The 25,861-nt window shown below is 42.3% G+C and overlaps 1 protein-coding gene across 10 annotated transcripts in view; it reads right to left on the bottom strand.

The window, feature by feature from the left end:
• Positions 1-25,861, bottom strand: part of MGAT5 (alpha-1,6-mannosylglycoprotein 6-beta-N-acetylglucosaminyltransferase) — a 320,132-nt gene that overhangs the window by 8,302 nt on the left and 285,969 nt on the right. For all 10 annotated transcript variants that reach the window (XM_054699673.1, XM_054699675.1, XM_054699671.1 and 7 more), the window contains 3 exons: positions 24,883-25,029; positions 16,420-16,536; positions 10,276-10,350 (listed from right to left, as the gene is read on the bottom strand). In XM_054699673.1, coding sequence (XP_054555648.1) covers positions 10,276-10,350; positions 16,420-16,536; positions 24,883-25,029 — 339 coding nt within the window. The remainder of the gene's footprint in view (positions 1-10,275; positions 10,351-16,419; positions 16,537-24,882; positions 25,030-25,861) is intronic.

Raw genomic sequence — 25,861 nt, 5'->3', positions numbered from 1 at the left:
GCTTCGGTGCCTCAGTCTGGGGCAGTCTGGCAGTTCACAAGTAGAAACCCTTACGGCAGTGGTCCAGAAACCCGGAATCTGAATTCATATCAGCTGAAGATAGAAGATTCTAGAAGGGTCTCATATTTCAGAGGTGATAGAAATAGACTGGGATCATTTAATGCTATCAGGATGCAGCTTAATTTTCTGAAAGGGATGCTTGGAGGGAGGAGAGTGTCCATTGCCCAGGCCTGGCTGCACCAAACACATAGCACTCAAGGAAGTTCCTTATCTGATTTCTTAGATTCGTGATGCTCTCAAGGTTACAATCCGTGAGCTTGCTAAGCCACCAGCAGCACAGTAACTTGGGTCTGGATGCTGTTACTACGGGTGACGGCATGACTGCGGAGGCCCGTGGCTCTCTGCACGAGCACGGCGTTCACTGGTGGCCGTCACTGTCTTACCTGACAGCACATGGAAAGTGACAACTGTCCATCCCATGAGGACGGCTCTCAGCAAAATAGGAAGATCAAGGTGGTTACTGATGACTGGAGTTGAGGGAAACACGAAGTGTTGCTTTCGTGTTTATTTTTCATTCTTGTTGGCAAAGGCAACCACCTTAGCTCATGATTCTTTTGGAAACAATCTGATAATTCCTACAGCCTTTAAATATTAGAATAAAGAGATTATAAATACAGCATACACTGTGGTCTACTGTGTGGCTGTCTGGGACAGGCAGACAACTATAAATGTAGGTGAGATCATGGTGGCTTCTAGAACCCAAGGGAGACTTTCTCTACTTCCAGAACTTAGCTTGGGCCTGGCCTCAGCTAGCTGGGAAATAGAGATCCACAGGGCTGACGGCTCAAACTTGGGCTTTCATAGCTTGTAAGAAAACCAGCGAATGTCTCTCTCTACACAACACCTGTAACCAGAGTCGAGATAACATCTTTACACCTGTTGAGCTTAGAGGGCCCTTCTGAAACTGCTTCTTAACTCATTCTCAGCCTTTTATGGTATGTGAAGCAGCCCAAGGGGTGAAACCAAAATAAGGGGAAAGATGCTGTTGCGTGAGACTATGTGATGTGACCAAAAGTGGCTTCAGTCTGAAGCCGTTCCACTCGGGCTCTTGTCATGCTGTTTCTCCTGATGTCAACACCACATGTTCTTAGAGACAGTCTAACACGCTCGGGTGAGGGCGCAGAGCAAAAAGCGGAGAACAACAGGTGCTCCACCAACACTCGCACCTGTGCCCTGCACCAGGGAGGGAGGCACTGCACAACTGGGGAAGCCCTGCAGACAGGGGGGCCTGCACCTCATCCTGAACAGGACAGGGGAGTACCCTGAGGTCTGCACAAAGGCAAGTGGTCGCCAAGCTCCAGAGCAGGCGGCGCTGTCCCCTTAGCTCATCTCTTAATAAGCCATCGTGCCCACCTCTGTGAGGTGCTCAGGGGATCTTCACTCAAATACACACAAACTCTAGGGTTCCTGCTTGTGGTCACTGGGCGAGCATTTTCTCCATAGTCTGGGGGCCCAACAGGATGAGGAATTGTAAAAATAGCAGAAGGACCTTCGTAAGGCTTTGTGAAGCATCTGGAAACCCTGAAGGTGATAAAGTTTGACCAGAGGGAGACGGGAAGGTGTCTCCAGTAGTAAAGTAAAGGAAGGGAGTATGGGGATACAGGGATCTGGTCCCCAACAGTAGGATTTTGTGATGAGAAGACAGCTATTATGAGTTGCTGCCTAGGCATTTTACAGTAAGCCAACCCTGCTCACACTCCCAAAATCTGAACATTTAGATAAGGACCTGTGCTTAGGATCCCTGCCACTTTGCTTTTTCTGGTGCACCTTTTAAAAATAATCGCTTAGAGGTGAGCCCACAAAAGTTGGCAACCTCTACCCCAAGCACCTTATAAGTAACAGATGATTTCTATCTTGCTCTCTAGCTCCTGCTCACACATGGCCTGGAATAGGAGACCACCCATGCGCGGGCTCATTGTGCCCCCACCTCACCCCACGCCTGGAATCTATAAGTAACAGACCTGTGATACTGCTTCCGTTGAGTGGGTGTACTGAAACTGCACCTGCAAGCTAAACAAGGTTTAGCTTCCTTCCCAAGGTTTTCACTTCCCAAAGTGGCAGCTCAAATGTGGGCTGAGCTCCCTGCCCACCCTGTGGGGGTGGTTTGTGCCTCCTCTGGGAGCAGGTCATGGTCTGCATGTTCTCAACATACCAGCTATGGGCCCTAAACACAGTTCTCACTGACGTCCCTCAGGCTCTCCCTGCATCTTTTACCTCTGTAATGAAGACAGATAATACCATCAGCCCTTCATTCCTTATACAGAGATAAAATGAGAGGAGTGGTAAGAACCTTGACATGTGGAAGGTAATAGTCCAAGCTGGACCATTATTTGCTGCCAGGGTGCAGAGGGGAAAGCTGAGCTGCCTGGATTTTACACAGCCACCATCTCTCTGTCCACTGCTTACGGGACACAACAGAATAGCAGCCCCATCATAGCCCCTTCTCATCTTGGGGAGCCACCCCACTACTAGGTGGGTACCCAAGGAAGGCTGGAGGTCTGCTGTTACATTCAACCTCAGAATAGGCTAATGTGGTGATGCCAACTGGCCCTGTCTCCTTGCAGGCACTCATTCATCCAACAAATAATGGCTGAGAAGCAGAAAAGCAAAAATGGTCCAGAGCTTGGACCACCTGCCTTTGATTCTCACTCAGCTCCTCCATTTACTAGATGAGTGACCTGGGCTACTTACAGAACCTTTCTTTGCCTCTGTTTCCTCGATTGTAAAATGAAGAAACTTTCAATTGCTACTTTACAGGACTGTAGTGATGATCAAATTAATTCTTTAAAGTGCTCAGTAAAATGATATAACTAAACGTACTAGAAGTGGGAGCTCACTATGTAAGGGACTTTGAGGCCCCTGGGAGTGACTTGATTAAAAAAAAAAAAAAAAAAAGCCAAAATCCTTGCTTCCCGGGAAAAACAAAATAGATAAATTACAAGGGACATGTTAAAAGGTGGTAAGTGCTATGGAAAAGAAGAAAGTGAAGGAAGGAGATTAAGACTGTTGAGGGGTAGGGTGTCCAGATAAGCCATCACTGAGGTGACATTTGAGAAAAGCCCCAAGGACGTAAAGGAGGGAGTCATGAAGTATCTGGGGGAGCATTCCAGGCACAAATAAGCCAAGAGCAGATCCTCTGACACCAAAATCAAGCACGCACACCAGGTCCCAGGAAGTGCAGGGAGTTCCACGTGGCTTATGCAGTGCATGTGTGTTTAAATAGGAGATAGCACGAGGAAACCCCAGAGAAAGCACACGGAGCTTTTGGGGGACCCATGTAAAGGTCTGGCTTTTCCTTTAAATGAGATGGAAACCACAAAAGTTCTGAGCAGAGGCACTACGGGACCTGCTGTGCTGAGGACAGACAGCAGGGACAGCAGCTGAAGCAGAGGAAAGACAGGTAGGAAGCGAAACACCAGTACAAGAGAGAGATAATGAACTCAGACTAGACACAGGCATCTTTGTTCAACAGACCCCCATGAAACATTTATGTCATGTGTGGACTTTGAAAGGTTTTCTCATCCATTCAATACTTTACAACTGCCTATTAAAGCCTGTGCTGGGTGCTGGAAATACAAACATGAATGAGAGAGAGCTCACAGGCTTAAGGATTAAAGCACAGTCTAATAAGAGGCTGATATTTTAAAAATTATAGAACAGCACAAAACAGATACATAGGATGTAAAGACCACTTAGAGGAGGAAAGCAATTAACTCCATGGGGAGAAAAAAGGTGGTGGCAGCACTGATCAGAGAACGTTTCCCCGAAATTGGGGTTTTGGGGCTGGGTTTTGTAGGCTGAACAGGAGTTAGTGGTTTATCACTAATATGATGCTTTGCAGATAACTGACATTCAATAAAGAACTACTGAGTTGAATTGAATAGTTACGGCATCTTGGGGCTTTAATAGTAGCATAAATAGAAAAGAACAATATTCTAATCCAGGGAAGCTGCTACACAGCCAGAACAAGACATAAAGAGTAATTTCCAATCTGTTAACAAGCCCACTTAGAAAACAGAACATCTGTAATCTTTCCCAACAATTCAACCAGTCACCAAATTTCCCTACATTTGCTTGACTATTCTGATATGTTCATGTAATAACTATAAAAAGAAAATATTTGTTAATCACAAATTTATGTAAAAAGCAATGATCTGAACAAATGAACATAACAAACACAATGTGACGAAGTAAGGGCACTATCTTTATAATGAAGGCTAAGTAACAGCCAGGAGACAACATTACTCACAAAAATCCATGAAAGCTAGAGAAGACAGGGTGGAGAGTGGCTTCCTATGACAGCAGGACTTGGTGGCTGTTCTGGCTTCTCTCTCCTCCTTGGTTGTACAGAATGGTATCCTGCACACAAAATCTCCCCCTTCCCCTCGCCCCCAGTCCTGGTCAAACCTTTAAGAGAGTTACTATGTCCAAGACATAATAGATGCAAATGAATTTCTGTGGAACTTATCACCTGGGGCCAAGAAGACACTGGAGACACTGGCCTGGAGGCAGCATATAGAGAAAATCAAGAATCTGAAAAAAGGCTAGGTTACAGGCCATGAACAATGTGGGGTTTGAGTGAGGTTTGGCCAGCTCTTTGCTACATGTGGGAAATCCAGGGCCAGGACTGTTGATTTCAGTTTCCTATCAGTGCCCACCATTGTCAAGCTATGCTGTCTTCAAAAGTGACTTTTGTTCAAGAATGGGCCCTGGGACTGGTTTCCAGAAATGAGCATGAATTTGTGTTTCTTCAAAGGCAACAGAGCAGTGGTTGAGAAGCTGAGCTGTGGTCGTAACCTCCATGGATGATCTACATACATACAAGCCCACAGTCAACAAGCTCCCTCTCAAAAGAGTCAAACAAACCTGCTGCAACCCATATTCTTTTTCAACTATGAGTCTAGCCAAAGAAATGAAAACGTACACGCACATGCATGCAAATAGTTAAGGCGGCGCTCTTCACAACAGCCAAATGGTGACAACATCCAAGTGCCCACCAACTGGTGAACAGATTAGCTGTGGCATATCCAAACTCTGTAGTTAAAACAAAGTGAGGTGCAGATACATGTTACAAGGTGCAGGACCCTCAATAACATGATGCTGAGTGAAAGGTGCCAGAAATCTCCAGCAAAGGCAAATCTACAGAGACAGAAAAAACAGATCAGAATTTTCCTGGGGCTGGAGCAGGGAGCCAGGACTGAGTGCAAGTAGGTACAAATGAGCTTTTTGGGGTGATGAAAATGTGATACAATTAGTGGTGGTAATTGCACAACTCTCTCAGTTTGCTAAAAATCACTGAATTGTACCTTTCAAGGAGTGAATTTTATGGTTTGTCAATTAGATCTCAATGATGTTGCTTCAAAAACATACCATGGTTGGTTGGTTTCTGGGTTTCTGCAGCAGCAGGTACCAAAGGCATTCAGAAGACTGACTCTGTGCCAGGCACTACTCTTAGTCCTAAGTATATATTAATCTATTGATTTCTCCACCAAACCTATGGGGTAGGAAGTATTATCCTCATTTATGGAAGAGGAAATAGTACAGTAAGGTTAGGAAACTTGCCCCAACTCAGAGAGTGGAGACAGAGCCAGACAGGCAGGCTCCAGGGTTTAATCATTACATTCCCTGGCTCTCTGGAGGCAGGGATGTCCAGGGAAACAGTAGCTGCTGATTTTTCAAAGAAAAACATTCCCCCAGCTAGTGCCAATGCTCTCCCTCTTGCCATTCCTTTTCCATTTTCTCTGTAGCCTGTCACCTCTGCCACTCCTGCCCACCCTGCACTGTGCACATTCACCAGCTGTCTGGTACCTACAACACTCTCCATGGAGTTCAAGATGGACCCTGATGAACCAGCTTTCCCGAGAGCTGAAGCTGATTCCACAGCCGATCAGCACTTGGAGGTGTTAACTCTTTCTCTGTATCTCCGGAATGCCAATCACATCGAATTACACAGCTCTTTGCTAAATAACATGAACACAATTACTCTGTATCCTTATAAGCACTGAAAATAGGGATGAAGAGCTATGTGTGGTTTTTAGAAATCAACTTTTAGCAGAAACCACTCTACTCTCTGTCTAAGGCACAGATGCAAGTCTTTCCCGAGAAATGTATAATGAGAACCTTGACTGGCCTGGACACACCCAGGTTAGGGAAGAATCGTGCTCTTGATCTTAGATTACAAGGGATTTCACCTTGATACCAACTCTCCCACCGTCGCGGGAGAGCGCATTTCCTTAGAAGGGCTGATTCAGAAGGGCATGAAATCCAAATCAAGATTTTTAGTGAAGGAGCACGGCGTGAGGGGGGTGGTATTGAGGGAAAAAGTCATTGGTTTTCCGAAAACCAGGATCCTTCCCCATTGGGTGCCTGTGTCTGGGCTGGCTGGGTATGGGATAGGCTTCCTGCTGTCAATTGCTCAACTGTACATTGCAGCCTGGGGCCTTCTCAATTGCTGTCAATTGGCTTCTTGGCTCCTGCTGCCTTGGGTGAGCACGATGGGCAGCCTTGAAAGGGTTCTGACATAAAAGCTTCCTTGTTCCCCTCAAAGATCACACGGAGGACTCTAAAGGCAGAGATCAACCTAATTAGAGCCGCCGCGCTCCTACAGTTCAAGGGATGGGAAACCAGAGCTGCCGCCACCTCTTTGGAGCTTGAGGCTTTCCTGTTCATACCAGAAACACCCTTCTCTCCAGCCTCACTGCTCTTTGAAGATATTCTAGCTGCAAAAATAACGAACATCCCAAGCTCTAAAATACTGGGCCCCTGAGCTAATGATTAGAGGTAGAGACTCATTCTCAACCAACAGGGTTCTTGGCTTCTGGGCTCCCCTCTGAAGCTGGGGAGACATTATAGATTCAATAAAACCCTCCACCGAGGACTGAGATAAACTGAAAATGGGCCCCTATATTACACACTTAGCAGCACTGGGGGAATGCTCAAAAAAAAAGTGTCCTAGCTATAAGATTCCTACGATTATTTTTCTGAAGCAGCACCCTGATAGCATCCCTACCTTCATTTGGTGTTAAAACCTCTCTTTAGCTTCTGTTGTCCCAGATCAAGTCCAAATTCTTCAGCTGAACCTCAGCACCTTTTTATGATGTCTCCTCCAGGTTTCCTCTACAGCGCCTCTCCTTCGTCATAACTAACCTTCCCATAATTCACCCCAATTTCTCTCTTTTATTTTAACCCAGGTACCTTAGTATCTTGACATATTCAGTCCTACCCAGACTCCCAAGTCTGCCTTCAGGACTCATCCTACAAAATGCTTTCCACCTACCCTCTCTCCATGGCCTCTGCTCGCCAATCTTGCAGTTATGAGACCCTAAAGCATCGCATACATGGTGCAGCTTGCCATGGACTTGACTAGAAGCTCCCGAGAGAGGAACTGGCCCTTTTGCATCTCCAGTCCCCTCCCCCTGTCTCAGAGAGTCCACAGAAGATTCCAGCTGACAAATATTTACAGAACGGATGAATGATTAAACAATAGCAGGCAAAAAAGAAATCTCTCAATTTCTGTGAACTGCAGAGCTCTGCAGAAAAGTCTATCCTAGAAAAGAGTGCAAAAGGGCAGTTTTATTAGCATATTTTGCAGAGGATAATTTAAGTGACACATCTTCCAAACCTGAAGGCCCAAGATAAGTTTCCTGGTTCCTGGTAGACATGATAAAAAGGATATGCACGCAGTCACCCTTTCACTCATTTATCCATTCCTTCAACTGAGCACCTCATGTGCCAGACAAGGGGCTGGACACGTGGGATACAGAGGTGAATGAGCTGGGTATGATCACTGATTTATGGAAATTCTGTAAGGTCTGTTTGGAGAAAGAGACCTTTCTATTTGAAAGGAAAGCTAATAATAACAGATTCACAGAGAACAGGCCTCAAGAACTTATTAGGACTGACTGGGACTTGAGTGTTAGGGAAGACAGAAATAACAGCCTTCAAATAAACCTGATAAAGAATCTTTTTACACATGGTGGTGAGTAACCATTTGCCCAGAGAAATGATGACAGGAAAGGAAGTGGAGACAGAAACAGCAGCAGGGATCCCAGTAAGATCTCAAATAGTCTCCTATGACAGCAGCAAAAACTGTGATTTCTAAAAACCGGCCTGAAAGGAGGCCACAGTTCCACCCTCTACCTTCAGGAGCGGCTGGCAGCAACCTGAGGTAACAGAAAGCTGAAGGAAAGTTCTGGACCACTCCCTGTCATTTAAGGTCCCAGAAATGCTGTGGTGCAGGACCAGGTTCAGACCAACCATGAAACCTTGATTTCATGACCACGAGTCCTGGCTCCCATTATCTGGAGAATGGGGTGATTACTGCCACCCCCCAGGATTACAGGAAGGATTAAACAAGATGGTGTACTGTGCCATACTTGGTACATGTTGGCATAAAGTCTATACAAAAATGTCTGCAAGAGTTAGGATGAAGATACTGTCATTCTTAATTCAGCTGTCACATAAAGACTGAATGGGATAATCTTCAAATGCACATTATCTGATAAGTAATATTACTGATAAGTAATACTGTGTAATAGATCATTGTTTACTTATATAAGAATATATCCATTTGTATCATATGTTAACATAGTATATTAATTACTCAACAGTACAGTAAATCTTAATGTCACTGATAGGTTCCTGGAAACCAAGACTTTATGCAAAACATAATGCAAGCAGGTCCTGAAAGAATATCATTTCATTTAACAATTGCAGGGATTTCATTTTTTTTTTTTTTACCATCAATGTTATGAGGAAAATGAGCAAATGATGTTATTTGAGGACCTCCTATGCCAGTTTGCATTCATTGTGTGCTGTGTGCCAACCCTATTCTAAGCAAACACAGATATTAACTCATCGGGCCTCACACTAGCCATGTGAGGTTCTGGTATGTTACTTTACAGGGGAGGAACTAAGGTGCAGAGAGGAAGAGTTGTGCCCACATCACACAACCAGAAATTTACGGTGGCGGGAACCAAACCCAGGTGGCTGGGCAGCAGAACATGCTCTCTTGCTGCTACAACACCAGAACATCATACACACCACCCTAAAAGCCCAGGCCCTTGAACTCGCCCCCTCCCACCGCAGTACCCAGACGCCACTGCTCACAGTCAATTACCTCAAATCTCCTTGAAATCTATCTTGAACCTATACTGTACGCCTCCTTAACACTTCAGCATACCATTTCTATTTTCAGCCTATAAAATTCCCATCTCCTATTGTGTAAAGATCTCTTGATCACCCCAAGACACTGTGCTTTGCCCAATAAGAGGAGCCCCTTATGTTGGAATCTGGTCAAGGAGTTCATAGTCCCTTACCCACAGGGGTTCTGTGTCTATTCCTAGCAATGTGCTGCTTTTGAAGCCTAAGGAATTACAGTGTTATAAAATTATGGCAGTGATGCTCTTGACCTTTACTTCCATGAACCCAAGTCATAATTTCCAAACTCTGTTGGTGGTCTTGGGCTCTTGGAACCCTCCCCGGCTTTGGAACAGAAGTTCTGCTTTTATCACTATATATTCTTAGGTTTCATGTAAAGTTTCATTTGAAAAGGGGTCTTGTTTAAAAGATGTTTGAAAACCATTAAAAAATCCTAACATATTTGGAATTATTGAACATATATTAAAGGACTGCTTAGAAACCACTGGTTTCAGTCCTTGCCTTTCCTTGGGGTGGGAAGTGAAGATCAGGCAGGAAGACAGTGTCATCTCTCTGTCCCCATCCCTGCCCTGGTCTTTGTGACACCCCTCAGAACTCATTCAGAGCACAGACAGGATGCTGATGTCAAGGAGATTTTTACCTTGACTTCCCAGTCTCTCACTGTAATTTCCATTTGACCTTTCTCCAACATAGAACATTCTTACCACTATGGGTGCTTTGGTGATGGGAGAGCTACAGAGACCACCCCTGAGGCGAGAAGTCTTATGCTATCAAAAATGACGTAAAACAAGGGTACTTCATTAAAAAAAAACTCTATATCTCTAGTTCTATATGTATGTCAAAAAAGAACATTATTACCTCAAGAACAGACTGACTCTCTCGAGTGTCCATGACAGTGCATGCTTTAGAATTCCTACAAGCCATTATCCAGTTTCTGGAGTCTTCCAAAGCAGAACAATAACCACAGAAATATAGCAAGCTCCTAAGTGTTTACAACAGCCTCTCAGGTAATGGGGTGTACACACAGCAAAGACAGAGACCTCCGCTGAGCCTTACCTGCTTTTCAATGAAGGCATTGATTCTTTGCAGCATTCCCTCACATGTAAATTCATATGGCATGTATGGCTCAATCTGAAAAGACAGAAGATAGTATCATGAAAGAGGGGGCCACAGGACATGTGACACTAGTCCTCACTGGTGCACTCATGCACAGATGCTAACACCTGCAGGCAGCCCATTGGGGGGCTAAGACTTGAAGCTGGAAGTCAATAAACCTGGATTCACCACCTCATCATGCTCCTTGCTAGTTGTAGTACCTTGAGCAACCTATCTACCATGTCTGAGTCTCAAGATCATGTGTAAAATAGCAGGAAGCAAAACTCGCATCTTTTAGCTGTGGTAAAGTTTATGTGGACAAAAGGTGAAGTGAATAGTGCAGTGTCTAGCACACAGTAAATATGCAACAAAAGGTGGAAATATCACTTTTAGAGGAAATCTCCCTGTGCAGGCTTCACAGCTGTCTTTGTATCTTGGTGCTGAGTGACATGGGGCACACAGGGACTTAGCCATCATGTGCTGAATGAAAGTATACCCACTGCTCTCAGACAGCCCAGGATGAGGAATCCATGACAGTGGTAAAAGTACTGGTGTGTGTTAATAGGTGAGGTTTGCACACACTCAAAGTGTGAAGCAAAAACAGAAATAGAAACTGCCACAAAGGATTCAGCCAGAGGATCTTGGGAGGCTAGAAGGCCCAAGTCAACTGCTGCTCATGCTGGGCTTTTAAGGCCAGCTAAGACTGAGGAGGGTCAAGAGGTGGGAGATGTTCCAGGTGGAGCAAACAGTGGAAAAAAGTCATGAAATAGGATGGCAGGAGAGTGGAGATCAGGACTGTGGAGGCTGTGAGATAAGACTCAATGGCTTTTCCTAAATGTCTTGACATTTCTATGCTGAGGAGCCTAGACTTTATTTGTGAGTAGCAGAAAGTTTGAGAAGGTGCTTTTGTGGGATAGGGGAAACAATCTGATTAATATTGTGACAGCTGAGTTAAGGGGAAGCTACTGGCACAGTTCTTGTGCCAACAGTATGAACCCAGCACTTTCAGGAGCAGTCAGCTAGCATTACCAATTTGAAATAGAAGTCTTGCTTGGGAGAAAGCCAAGTCTATTAGAATTTCAGAGAGCCCCAGGGCACCTACCAGCCATAGGATGGAGGGAATCTTCACTATCTTGCTCTTAAATCTGTACTTGACTAGCTTAAGTTTATAGGATAGAAACATCTGAGTTGAGGCCTGATAACAATGGGGCAATCAACAGAAAAGAGATCTTTCTGTGGGCACCAAGCAGTTGGTATCAGGGATTTGCTCTCATGTGTTCGTGTATTTATACATTGCATTTTAAATTTTCTTTAACATTTTTAATGTCATAATCTAGCTTCCAATGTGCAATACCAGGTGGGCATCACAGAGGTCACAACTCAGACATCCATTTCCACATCCATCCAAATAAAAAAAGAGATGGAAATGCCTGCTTTGTAATATCAGGGCACAACTATTCTGCTGGAACAGAGATCATTCTGTTCCTAGATAGTTTATCTCTGAAGAGTTCAGAATACCTTGGAAAAACTGACTTCTATGTTCTAAACTTGCTCCTTCTTAAGTTTTACACTTGCTATGCCATCTCTGACCCAATCATAGCCCTTCCCACCAAGTGCAAAATTTTCCTTTTCTTTAAAGGATATTTATATACTCAACTATGGGTGAGTACACAAGTTTTCTCTAACTGTCCTAGAGATACGGTTCCTCCCCGAAGTTTATAAAAGAAGACTTGGCATATTGGACTCATTTATAAAGGAACAAAAAAAATTCTAGAGTGAAATAAACAAACATTAGTGGTCAGCTGGGATGAGATCAACAGATCCAGTTATGTGGTGGGAAGGAAAGAGATTTCTGGAGGGTCATTCCTGCAATGTATTCCTAAGAGCATCCATTAGAAATGGAAGTAAACTAAAGGGCTCAAAGCAATAAATATTGAAGAATGGCTCTTCCTCTGTTCTCTTACCAACCAAATCCAGTTTAATCAAAGAGATGATGACTCATTAATTGCTTTGTGCCCAGCTAACTGTTTTAAAGGATATGACGCCAAACAATTTTCCTATAAAGGAAACCCAAATAAAGGAAATTATATTCTTAAACCATGTCTGTTAGTGAGCGCCACCATTCATCCTGCTGTGGACAGGAGCAAGGCCCTCTGTATGGAAGTTTCCACACCCTGAATGCAAGGATTAAGAGTACTGCGCATGTCCCCGTGTGCAGATTGGGGGCTTGTGGCAGTCCTTCCAGGAGTAGTCAAAGTCCCTTGGGGTATTTAATGAAAAGAATGCTCAACCACATCCAGTCACTGAGAAAGTGGAATCAGTCATGGAAAAGTGGGGCGTGTTCTTGTCTAATTTTTGTGAAAAAAGGACTGTGTCACTTGCATGGCCACAGGAAGAAACCTGCAGGCTGCATTGTGGAGTTGCTGCAGGCTTTGGAAAACTTCCATTTTCTTCCGGTCTCCACTTTACCTCCCTTCTTATGGAATTTCCATTTTTCCACATTATTCCTGTAGGGAATTGCTCTCAAAGATTAGCTACCGCTCCATGATCCCACCTGCAGAGGCATCATTCAGTGAGAACATCTTAGCAGGTGCCAGAAGACTGGGACACCGGGCTCCTCAATTTACTAGGTCATGTCATTCCTCCGCTCAACACTACCCATCATACTTAGATACAATATAGAATCCTTATCAAGGCTTGTTTAAAGGCTTACACATTTTGGCTCCTGCAAAACCTTTTATGGTCTCTGTTATTACTAAAGACAAGTTGGGGATCTTTTATATTATTCTTTCCCTCGATGCAAGAACATTTTCTTTTCTGGCTAGTCTTAAGAACTTTTTCCTTATCTTTTGTCTTCAGTAGTTTGGTTATGATGTACCTGAATGTGCTCTTTTTCATATTTATCCTGCTGGGTGTTCACTGAGCTCCCAAGAGCTACAGATTTTTGCCATTCATAAATATTAGACAATTGTTAGCCATTATCTTGTCAATTATGTTCTCTGGCCGTTTTCTCTTCCCCTGAGATTCTAATTACACATAAGTTGGGCTCATACTGTTCCACAAATCTCAAATGCTTTTTTAAAAATTTCATTGTTTTTCCTCTTTATGTTTCAATTTGGCTAATTTTTATTGACAAGTCCTCAAGTTCACTGAAAATTCCCTGTCTCGTACAGTCTGCTGGTCAGTCCATTGAAAGAGTCCTTCATTTGGCTGTTTTTCAAAAGCCATCTATCTCTCTGCTGAAGTTCTCCATCTTTTCACATTTGTTGACTACCTTTATTGCCAAATCTTTTAATTTTTCTTAACATGTTAAGGTTGCTGTTTGGTCATTCTAACATCTGGGCCACCTCTAGGTCTGGACTGATTGGCTTTCCTTTCTTACTGATGGGCTATGGGTTGCTTTTTGGTCATGTAACTCAAAATGTTGTAATTAAATGAGAGAATTTGGCACCAAATTTCTGATGCTCTTCCAATAGTATAGGGATTTAATAGTTTTTGTATTAATCTCACTGCTTACTCTGCCTCTCTTTCCTACTCTTAACTCTCCTTTATTATACGATTTTTCTTTTTAAACATCTTTATAGGTCCAAAGACCTGCTTTTCAATGTAGGTTCCACTACTTACTGGTTGCCTGATCTTGGGTAATTTCTTTAAGTTTCAATTTTCTTATCTATAAAATAAGAATAACAGTTCCAATCTCACAGAACTATAGAGGCTTAAGTAACACTTAGAAAGATGTATCCATAGATTCTAGAGGTGAAAAAAAGGTCATTCCAGATATCATATACTATTATAATCACATTTTTTAAAAGTGGCCTTAAATAGTTTTTGGAATAAGGGTGGAAAAGGTTGATCAGGGTTTTAAATTTACAGTGCTAAAGTTTCAGTGGCATGAAAACCACCACCTCATATAAGAGGAAGCAGACAGAACCCAGAGTCCCACCCTCAGGGCTTATGTATCAGGCATTCCCATTAGACCTCTATTTGATAAGAGGGATCTACCTAAAAGGGATTTATTTACCTAAAAACTTTTGGACTTCACAATCCAAGATTTTCTGCTTCTACATTAGCTTTGAAATCAGTCCTCTTTAAGGGGATATGCTCTTAAGTGTGGGCTGAACTGTGTCCCCAAAAGATATGTTAAAGTTCTAATACCCTGTAACTGTGAATGTCACCTAATTTGGAACAGGATGTTTGCAGATTTAATCATGCTAAGGTGAAGTCACCTGCATTAAGGTTTGCCTTAATCTTACATGTCTGCTGTCTCTTTAAGCAACAAAGACAGACAGACACATACACAGGCAGACTAGAGGCAGAGAACAAAGTGCAGCGGTTTACAGTCAAGGAACAACTGGGGCCACAAGAAGGTGGAAGATCAAGAGAGACTCCTCCACCAGAGGCTTCAGAGGGAGCGTGGCCTCAGCAACATCTTAACATTGCACTTCCAGTTTCTAAAACTGACAGAGTGAATTTGTGTTGTTTAAGTCACCACACCTGTGGTTCTGTTAAGGCAGCTAAAAAAGAATCTTTGCTCTCCACAGCAATGACTCTGGGGGTGAAGCTTTGGGGGTGCCACAGATATGCTGGGTCAGCCGTGTGATGCCAGGCTCAGTACTTCTCCTAGCGTGGTCACCAGAGGTCTAGGGTACTTCTGCCTGAAACTGTTCAGACTGGGATTCAGACATTATTAATGGCAGCTCTGAGCAACTACGCCAAAGCTCTGCCAGAATCTCCAAAAATGGGGCAGGACATGCACAGTATGTGGGAGTGCTCCTTCCCCTGCAGATGCTCCTGATAAGCTGAAATCGGAACACAATTCATCTCCCATAGGAAAAGGAAAGAGGGCTTTTAACATGGGCCCCCCGGTTATTCCTCCCCAGCCTCTTCCCCTTTACTCACACTGTGCCATCAGCGCATGCCCTCCTGGCCCCACTTCTCAGTTAAGTTTTGCAGATTCCCACTCACCCTTTAAGACTTAAGTCAATGCTGCATTCTCCAGAGAGTCTTCCCCCACTGCCACTCCTTAATCTTTTGTATGTTGTTATAAGCCCTGAACATACTATTTTATATTCTGCTCACTTGCAAACATCTATTCCCGCCTCCGTGTTTCTCATCCATCTGTTAGGTAAATCACTATGCTAGTTACTGAAAGTACAGCAGTGAGACAGATATATTTTCCTGCCCTCATGATGCTTATAATGGAAAACCAGACTATCAAAAACAAAAATAATATATATTGCTAATATTGACTAGGCGCTACGCAGAAGACACTGTACCTAAGCACTTTATATTCAGTATGTCACTGAATCCTCACAAGTGCTCTGTTAAGCAGAGACTAGCGGAATATATGAGAAAAAAGGAAACTGAGGCACGGAGGCTGAGTAACTGCCTGAGGGGATGCTGCTAGTAAGAGAACTGAAACCGAAAGTTGTCTGACCCCAGCCTGCCCTTCCGACCACAACTATATTGCTTTTCGTAACAAACTTCAAGAGTGTAAAAAAAAGTGTTCTGCTAGGGAGCAGGGAGCACTCAATTGAGCTGAAGGCAGTTCCGGCGTTGGGAGACAGAATTCACTTAAGCTGTCCCCAGGGGTGTAAGCATCCTACAAAAAGGGAGTTATTAGCCTTAACTACATTTATGGAAATAAGCATCCCTTACAGAGATGTCACTCACACAAAATTCTATAAAGTGTTTAGGTAAAAAAAAAAAAAAAAAAAGATGCTGTAAAAATTTTTTCTCAGTATTTCCTTAATACTTTCTCACTTTTTTGGAGGAGAGCAGACCCATTTTCTTTGATCTTGGCGAGTGATACATCACTAAGTGACAGAAGCAAGTATAATTCAAACTCTTCTTCCTATGTCTGGGCCCGCAGGGTCATGCCAGAGGGTCTGTGGAATCAGCAGACACATCTGCACACTAGCTCTGTTTCCATTTCACAGAACATCCACGAAATCCCCAAGTCAAACCCAACAGGTTGGCCATTTTCTAATTCCAGAATTAAAACAGTATGGACACATTCTAATTAGTCAAACACGGGGCCTGAGATGCTTCCTGAAAATTCCAGTTCACATTACAAATGGGGAAAGCTGGAATAAAAGTAACCACCTTTTGACTTAAAATCGCTTTCACGGCATCTTCTACTTCTTCCTGGTTGTTGAGGTCAACAGTCCAAACATGTGGTCGGCCGATGAAAACTTCAGCATAAGGATGCTGGGATGTCAGCTGAGAAGAAAAAACACAACACCTCAATCTCACAAACACGGCTTTTTTTAATTAAAAAAAAAAAAAAAGACTGTGCTAGATGAAACACTATGCTTTTTAAGGTACAAGTGGTAATTACGAAGGTAATAAGACATTTTTGCCTTCTCCTTGATCCAAACCTCCTAAGTGCCCATGAGCAGATAATAATGATGGCTCGAGTCTCCCTTGAAAAGAAGAGCTATAGTGTCATATCCGGGTGATGTGGAGGCCATGACAGCTGGCTGCAACCCCGAAGTCACAATGAGCATTTACTCTTGACCATATCCCAGTCATGAAAAATCACCTTGATTAAACTATTATTTGTTAAAAAATATTGGTTAAGATAGAGAGAAACACAGGGAAATTACAGTAAAATCTTTACAGATTTTAAACTCATAGGAAGACATAAAGGGGGACAGAGAGAAAAAAAAACATTACCAGTAAAACAGAGCTTTCAGAATAATCGTTAGCCTAACATTGGCGCCTTGACATTTATAAAGACAATTTGCAATCAGACAAGCAAGGAAAAGTTTTCGTTGTAAAGGAAGTTTCATTTTCAGATCCAAAGGTAGTCAAAGAAATGTAGTATAAATACTGGTAGTTTTAGTTTTTGAGACTCCATTTTCTAGGACAGCTAATTTTACTCTATAAGCTTGTTTCTTCCTTTATCCCCATATGCCGTCAAGGTCATGGTATGAAGGGGACATTCTGGACATTTGTGAGAACGTTCCCAGTTTTCAAAAGGATGGGGGCGGCTGCTCTTATCCCGTGGTGGGGGCCAGGGATGGCAGACACATGCGTGGCAGTCCTGCACAGCATCCAGCTGTTCAGTGCCCAGACAGCTTCCAGATGCCTTTCTGGGCTTCTGTGTAGGCTCAGAGAATCTAACTCTTCAGCACACTTGTAATACACACTGACCTTCCCAGGAACATTATTACTGTGTAAATCAAGGGACACTTGAATTGTTTTATTTGGCACATCACTATTACCACTTTAGGAACAAAGTGGCAGCAAAGTCACTATCCCTCAGATGATGTGTCTCTAGCACCACATCCCCACATTGGTCTGTATCTGCAGCTATCCAATTAATGGATTCATGGGTGTATCCAAATACATGTGTGCATAAGTATAGGTATTTTCACATTTAGCCCCTCTTTGATAATGTCAATTATAAGCTAAATGGGCTGGTCAAATTAAGCTGAATGTTTTACTGCTCTTAAATACAAACTTGTTCATTACAAGGAGGAAAGAGACATCATGATGTCTTCTAGTTAGTTCTTGGGTGTGGTTTATGGTTTGAGCTGCACATATACTGAGACATATGTTACCTTATTATAAATTATTTTGCTTTTATATCCCCTTTACTACTAGGGTTAGGGAATCATCCTCTTTTGAAATCATGTGCATAAACAGGTAGATGCTCAGTAGAGGGTAATAAAAGGATGTGTTGGTTGGGAGGATTCAGACCCTTGCTTTAGTGGCTAAGCTGGCTCTCTATTTTTTCCAACTCCAACATACTCCGAGGACCGGGTGATTTCACAGGTACCCTGCTATCTCGCTCTAAGCCCTATTCTTCACAGCCTACCACATCAATGGTGTGTGAGCACTTCTCAGGCTGGGAAGCCGAGAGCAGACGTTATGGGGCCTCAGCAGTGAGTCTCTGCTAGCATCTGATGCGAGGCTGCAGGTGTCCTAGATTTGGTGCCTGCCTCCTGGGCCAGAGCCCCGCTCCTTGATGGTCTGGCTCAGTCCCTGTTCTTCTGATATATGCTCATTTTCTGTGCTTAGTCCTCTGGCCAGTGATGGGACCTCGGATGCCCACTCACTCTTGGGGCTGGAGAACCATCCAATTTTTTCCCCTCTCAGCAGATATTTTAGATTCAACACATATTGAAGCCTCTAGCTGAGCCAGGCACTATGCTCATTAAATGCATATAGATGACAGGTTTCCTGTGTATGAATGAGGATTTGGAGGTTTAGAGGAGTTCACAATTCCTCAAGACTATAGAGTCTGGAAGTAGCAGAGCAAATTCAAATCAACATCTTTCAACAACTTATTAGTTTAGAAAGTGACAATTTTAAAGGATGCTATTGAGTTCTTTAGGTAAAGGCCAAAAAAGGCCCAATATAAACACATGCCTCTTAATCACTCTCTAAAATTTACCAATCTAACGAAATTTCCAATCCTGAATGTATGTCTGTCAGATTTTTTTTCTGAAGGTAGGCAGAATAGTATATAGCATTTTCTTTTTATGAATTGGTGAACTAGCTAATTCTTCCAATGGAATCAGGGTCAATTAAGGTTGCCATCAATATCACTATTTATATATTAGCAGTCTCTCTCCCCTTCCCTTAGAAGGTCCTACTTATTTACAAGGTTGCTGTAGGCACTTAGAAAATACAAAATGCTGAGCCATTATCATTTTATTCATTCACATTTTGTGAGGTTACTTAATTTTACGAGACAGACATTTTGTGATTCATTATTCCCCCTGTGAGTGTTATGTTCTTTCTTGTTAATTTATTGAGAACCGCCTAATCTGAGCTACTTCATTGTATATCAATCAGTAAATTTACTGGAGTATAGTTTGTAAAAGTAATGGAAGTCTTATTAAATATGAGACATTACTTCTAGCAGCTATTAAATCTCGAAGGGGAACATGAGTTCTCATTATGGAAAGAAACCCTTAAAACTAGAAAAGCTAAAAATTTCTAATGGTTTACAAAATGTCAAAATAATGATCAAGAATCTATTAATATATTTCCCAATATAAAGATAAAAATGCAGTTTATATTACATTAAAGTACAACTTGAACCGACCATATTACTCAAAAGTATTAGGGAACTTCTCCTTCTGAGTACACTGTAGTTCTAAAAATTGGTCCAGTGCAAAAACAAAACCAAAACTAAATCGTATTTTAAAATCTATACTTTTTCTTCTCTTCCAATGAGACTCTTTAGAAGGGATATATATGCACATTCTATGGATCTATTGTTGCTTAACAGGAAAGACCTGATTGGCTAAAAAATAAATCTTTGTAATTACATAGACTTTGACTAAAATTTTCCATTTGGACCAAACTGGTCCAACCACTATGAAGAGCTGTGTGGAGATTTCTTGACCTACTAAACATAGAGCTTCCATATGATCCAGCAATTCCACTCCTAGGTATTTACCCAAAGGACACAGAAACAGTAATTCCAAAGGGCACCTGCATGTCTATGTTTATAGCAGCTCTGTTTACAATAGCTAAGCTTTGGAAACAACCCAAATGCCCAAAAACAGATGACTGGATTAAGAAGATGTGGTACATATACACCATGGAATATTACTCAGCAATCAAAAAAGATAAACAAATGCAGTTTGCAGCAACATGGATGGAGCTAGAAGGGATGATGCTCAGAGAAATAAGCCAGAAAGAAAAAGAAAAATACCGGATGGTCTCACTCATAGCAGGAATTTAGAAAACCTAAATAAGGGATCAGGAAAAAGACTAATCAATACAAAGTAAAAATCAAAATCAACAAGCAACTATAAACCAGAGACACACTACGCAGGGGGTGGGGGTTGGGGAGGAGCGGGGAAAGGAAGGACTAGAGTCAAAATAAGGGGTGGGTGCAATTGTATGGGGAATATAACCAAAATGAAAATGCATACATTGTGCAAAAATGAGAAATGATGTAAGAATTATATAAAATAAAATAATTAAATAAAAAAAATAATATTGACCTTAGCTACCAAACAACATCCAGGAAAAAAAAATTTTTTTCCATTTGCTGAAAAGAAAAAGAGACAATTTTGAGGGGGATTGCTGACGCTTAGAAGTCTCTAGACAGCTCTTTTCTGATTAAAAGCATCTTTGGTTAGGGGGATTTAGTAACTTTAGTGAGCTCAAAGAGAGAATGGGGTGGCCCACGTGACTGTGAGGCCCAGTTCATGAGCTTTTTCCTAGAGCCACTTGATGTTATGGCTTCCAGCCTGCTCTGTGCATCGTCTCCAGCAGAAAAGATGGACGTCAGTGGATCCTGCCCTCCAGCACAAAGCAAACTGACCTTTGAGGAGTTTCTCTATCACTTATCAACCTTCACACCTCTCCTCCTCTTCCTGTAAAGCACACACCTCTTTCACCCATCCCACCCTCTTCTCAGCTAACCCAGCACATTTTCCACCTGGCAGAGCTCCAAGCTAACTTACCCTCCTTATTTCACTTAGCTACTTCTTTATGCATTTCCTTTTATTATGCATGTTTTATCACCCTTTCATATAAAATTCTGAGCTTCTGGAAAGTAGGAAATGTGTTGTGATCAGTTGCCCTGATGCAGCAAGTAGCACTAGGGAGCCTGAGGATACACAATGAACATCTGTCCACTGACCTTCAGTATCCTGGCCCTCCTGTGGGAGCCTAGGACTGATGGAGTCATCTGTGTGAGGTCACTTGCCATTCTAACTAGAGTCTCATTTACACTTTGGTGGACTCATCTGAAGGGACAGGAGGGGCCTAAGTGGCAACTCCAATGCATCTTCTCTTTTTATGCCATGAAGAATAGAAACTCTATGATCTCAATAAAAGCCAATGACTAGATGATGACCATCATCCAGTAAACATCATCTAGGAAACAATGAACATACTTTTCTCAATAATTTCATACCGGCTGTTCTGATCTATGTAAAATTATATCATTCACTGGGAAATAGAATGTATTTAAAAATTCCAACAAAGGGGGCAATGGAATGATGGATAGAATTGGACGTTCAGCAGTTAGCTAAATGTAGTATATACACATGCTAATTCTCAGCGATCAACACCTAAAACTTATATACGCTATTATGCAATGTACTTCAGTTAAAAAGAAAGTGCCTTAAGGAAAAAGCATTTTGGTGGTGTGTGCGATGTGATAAAATACATTTGAAGTGGTGTGAACCTGTAACTCCTCAAACATTGGTGATGTAGATCAATGTTACTTCAAATAAAAGAAACCCCACAAAACCAAAATTGGATTGTAGCAAGGTGTCATCTTAATCTTTAAAATTATCAGTAATAAGGTGTCAGTTGCCAAGGTACTCTAACCATAACCATTAACCTTTTCCCAAAAATTTGTATGCAGTAATTCCAGTAAGAGATGGGTTTCTTTCAAAAAAAAAAAAATCATGAAGAGGAAACAGAAAATCATCATTAGAACATAACAGTAATAACAGTTGCAGGCAAGATCCACTGATAAGTTGGCAAAAGTTTGAGACAGGTTATTTGCATAGTCTCAAAGAATTTCCCTTGATATAAGGGAAAATAGCAATTGCACATATACTGGGACATATGTTACCTTACTGGAAAGTATTTTGCTTTTATTTACCCTTTCTCTTAGGGGTAGGGAATCACCTCTTTTGAAATTACGTATGTAAGCAGGTAGATGTGAAAGATCTAATAATAAAATGAGGAATTGGGTTGGGAGGGCAGAATCCCTTGCTCTGGAGGTTAAGCCGGCTCCCTTTTTTTTTTTTTTTCCAACTTCAACATACTCAGAGGACTAGCAACTGTTATAGCAGTGGAGAAATGCAGCATTTAAACCTACTGTCTTAATCAAGTCATCAAAGTTACTATTACCAGTCACAAAACACAGTGATATCATCCATCCCCTGACATAATACCCACAGAAGGCTATATCACATCTGTAATATTCTTGCCAAAAACTAATTATGAGAGATCAAACATTTAAATTGAGGGATAATATATAGGAAAAAAAACCTGAACAATACTCTTTTAAAGTGTCAAGGCTATGACTGACAATGAAAGATGGAATGATTGTCATAGATTAGAGGAGATAGTGGCAATTGAATGCAAAGTGGGATCCTGTATTAGATTCTGGAACAAAAGAGGGTATTAGTGGTGTGTCTGATGTTTAGATAGTACTATGGTCCTGGTGATACTTTCTTGTCCATAATAATTGCCCTGTGGCATTATAATATATAACATCAAAGGAAGCTGTGTGAAGGATAGATATACCCAACTCTGTACTATTTTTGCAACTTTTCTATAAGACTAAAGTTATTTCTAAAGAGACAGAAAGTAAACCCCAACAATTCTACTTGTAGGTATATACCTCAAAGAACTAAAAGCAAGAACTCAATGTTCACAGCCACATTATTTGTAACAGATCAAAAATGGAAACTACCCAAGCATCCATTAACCGAACACATAAAATGTGGCATAGCCATAAAATGGAATATTATTCAGCATAAGAAATGAGATTCTGACACACATGCTCTACATGAAGGAACCTTGAACACATTATACTTAGTAACCAGCCACAAAGTGCAAGTGCTGTTTGATTCTACTTACATTTGGTTATCTAGAACAGATCTATTTATAGAGGTTTCTCTGGGGCTACGGAGAGGTGGGGGAGGGATGGGGAATTACTGCTTAAACAGAAGCGCTTCTGCTGTGCATGATGAGCAAGTTCTGGAAATAGTGACGATGGTTGCAAAACATGGTGACTGCACTTAATGCCAGTGAACTGTACATTTAAAAATGGGTAGAACAGTTTTATATTTTATGACAAAAAAAGAAGAAAAACATGGAAAATTACAAATAACTATACAATTTGGACAGAAGGAGAACTTCAGTGATCTCCTACATCTAAATTTAAATGCAGGGATGATGTATTAACCTGTATTTTCTACGCTAAACTCCAAAGTTTCAAAGAGTCATATACTAAACAAGCTCTTGAGTGCCAGAATGAACATTTCTGATCTCTGTTCTCTGGCACCTCCCACAGCACCTGACACACAGGCGTGCATGAAGTATGGCTGAGGAGTCACCTCCAAAGAAGAAACCAGGGGCCTCCCTGGTGGTGCAAGGGGTTAAGCACCGCACTATGAAGCAATCCGCAGTCTCTGCAGCACGAGTTCCATCCCGGGCTGGCCAGGGAGCAACCCAAATGGCGCAGCAGACCTCGCCTGACTCGCCCACTGCTCCTCTCAGCAGTGTACTTTGGTCAATCTGCCTGTTCTGTCCCTCGCTCTGTCTCTGGTGAATCCTGTCAGCCCCTAACATCTCTGGCCTGTACCCCAGCTCTTGTATACATAAATCTTAAAAAAAAAAAGAAGAAGAAACCATTCCCCAAAATGAAGGATTCAAATTGATTATATTAGCAGAAAGAAAAAGTCAGCCAGCAAGGAAGCACGTGCACACATACACACAGACATCTCCCCGTGTCAGAGTTTATCTGGGCTACAGGCCATTTTTTTGAAGATAATCTATGGACTTTGCTGATATTCTTCATCTCCTTTGGCCATTTCTCCAATGACAGGGAGGATCAAAGAAAAGATCTCTCAAAATAATCAACCCTGTGAACTGGTAAGATCTCTGACTAGTTCGTAGAGTCACAAAAAATGCACTGTAAATAGTATTTGGGAGAGAAGGGCCAGGAGAATCAACCTAGAAAGTATTAAGTTGCAGAAATGAAAAATACATACCTTAAAAACTGTTGCTGTAGTGCTGCTAGTCACAGCACTGTCACCCCTGGCAGAAGCCCTGTGCTGAGGGCACCGTGACGACGCCAAAATGTATAGGCTTCCTCCTCACCCACAACCCACTCATCGACTACACAGAAACAATAGTAAAATCAGCCTATGGTTTCACGCATACACTTGCTTCTGTCTGGACACAGAAGCATCCAGCTTGGTCATGCACATTCTCTAAATGGCTTCTGTTTATTACCCCAAATGAATCTAACTGCCTCCAATGGTGATTCATCACACTATAGATTTCAAGAGGATCCTGAAGGCAATTCAAATAAGGCTTTGACAAATTGCTTGAGCCATGGCAGGATTACCTCTCAGGATGGCACCTGCTGATGGTTTGCTATAACAGGCACATCACCTTAGTCATCTGTATTATACCTTCTCTCTCAAGGCTGAGAGTTCTTTAAGGAGCCCACGACCCACTTTTTATTGCCCATACCTGTTAACTAGGTGATGACATTATTCCATAAACTCTGAACATTCAGAATATCAGAGTTCAGCTAATTAGAAGACTGGCAATGTTTGTTTGAATTAAGATAGAGTTGGGGTAAAGTGAAAAGATCTCACACTTTAAGGATAGAAATAGATTCAAACTATCATGGCTACTACCCATTTGGGGAATGTAATCAAATCCTTTCTCTCTCTAAGCAGCCCTGCACATTCCTCCCTCCACCCATACTTTCACTCAACTACATCAAATGATGTTGATAATAACTGCTATCCAAGGCCATGAGGCTTAAATGCACTCCCAGCACTCAACAGCTATTATTCATATTATTGCAAGCAAAATGATTTTATGACTGCTTACCTCTCTCAGAGTTGGCTTGCCAATGAAAAAGTCTGTGTTTTTGCTGCTTTTGGGTGGGTTGAACTTGGGATTCAGAAAAGCACATCCATTTGCAATGGCCTCCAAGGGAGCTGGGCCCTCGTAGGGGAACCCAAGTCCAACAAACAGCTGTAAGAAAAGCACATCACATGTAAACACATCAACCAGCACTGGCATTCCTGGCACTTGGGGGCTATTCTGTGCTCCATTCCTGCAGGGAGACCTCAGGGCCCCTGGAAGACTCGCAGGCCCTGTGAGGTGGGGCAAAGAGAAGTCAGCTTACATCACGATCTAAAAAACATGATCAGGGACCTCTTGGGGCTAGTGAAGCTGCTCAAATCATTATGTTTTCCTTTGCTAAAAATGTTAAGAAATAAGTGTTGAAGGGGTGTACAGCTGAGGGGGTAGGGAGGCAGAGGTATTAACAGAATACAAACAACAACAAAACCCAAGACCCAACAATAATCTTTCTGTAACTCACCAGGAGACACGACTGGAAAAACACTTGCTTAACTAAACAGAAGGTTTCTTCATTGAACTAAAGGAACAACAGGGCCTTTCAGTGATGCTGGGTGGAGGGACAGAAAGGTCACTTGGCGGTTTGATTACAGTTCAAATGGAGTGGCTTTAAAATGATGGCAGGTCAGTAAACACAGGTTTTCATAATGGGGTTTTCACCTGGGACACTGACGTCTTGGTTATTTTCCCCTCAAAGAGGGAGAAGGGTCTGCTGAGTCCTCAAATGGGCAAGGCTGCTTTCCTCTCCCACCAGCAAACCACATGTTTCCCCAGGCAGACAATAGATGGCAGCAAAAACACACTCTCCAAGTCCTCCTAGCATTCACAGCTGAGCGTGCCTGTGACAAAGGGGACTTGCTGCAGTTCATTGGCACCAATGATTCCTGGGTCCAAAATGCAACATCTCATAGAAATGCCTCACCGTATAACCTCACCTCCGGCT

Source organism: Talpa occidentalis, unplaced genomic scaffold (assembly GCF_014898055.3).
Source record: "Talpa occidentalis isolate TD23 unplaced genomic scaffold, MPIMG_talOcc4v2.1 talOcc4.3, whole genome shotgun sequence".
In the NCBI taxonomy this organism is placed as follows: Eukaryota; Metazoa; Chordata; class Mammalia; order Eulipotyphla; family Talpidae; genus Talpa; species Talpa occidentalis.
The sequence above is the reverse complement of the archived record's forward strand: the minus strand, read 5'-3'. Positions and strand labels throughout refer to the sequence as shown.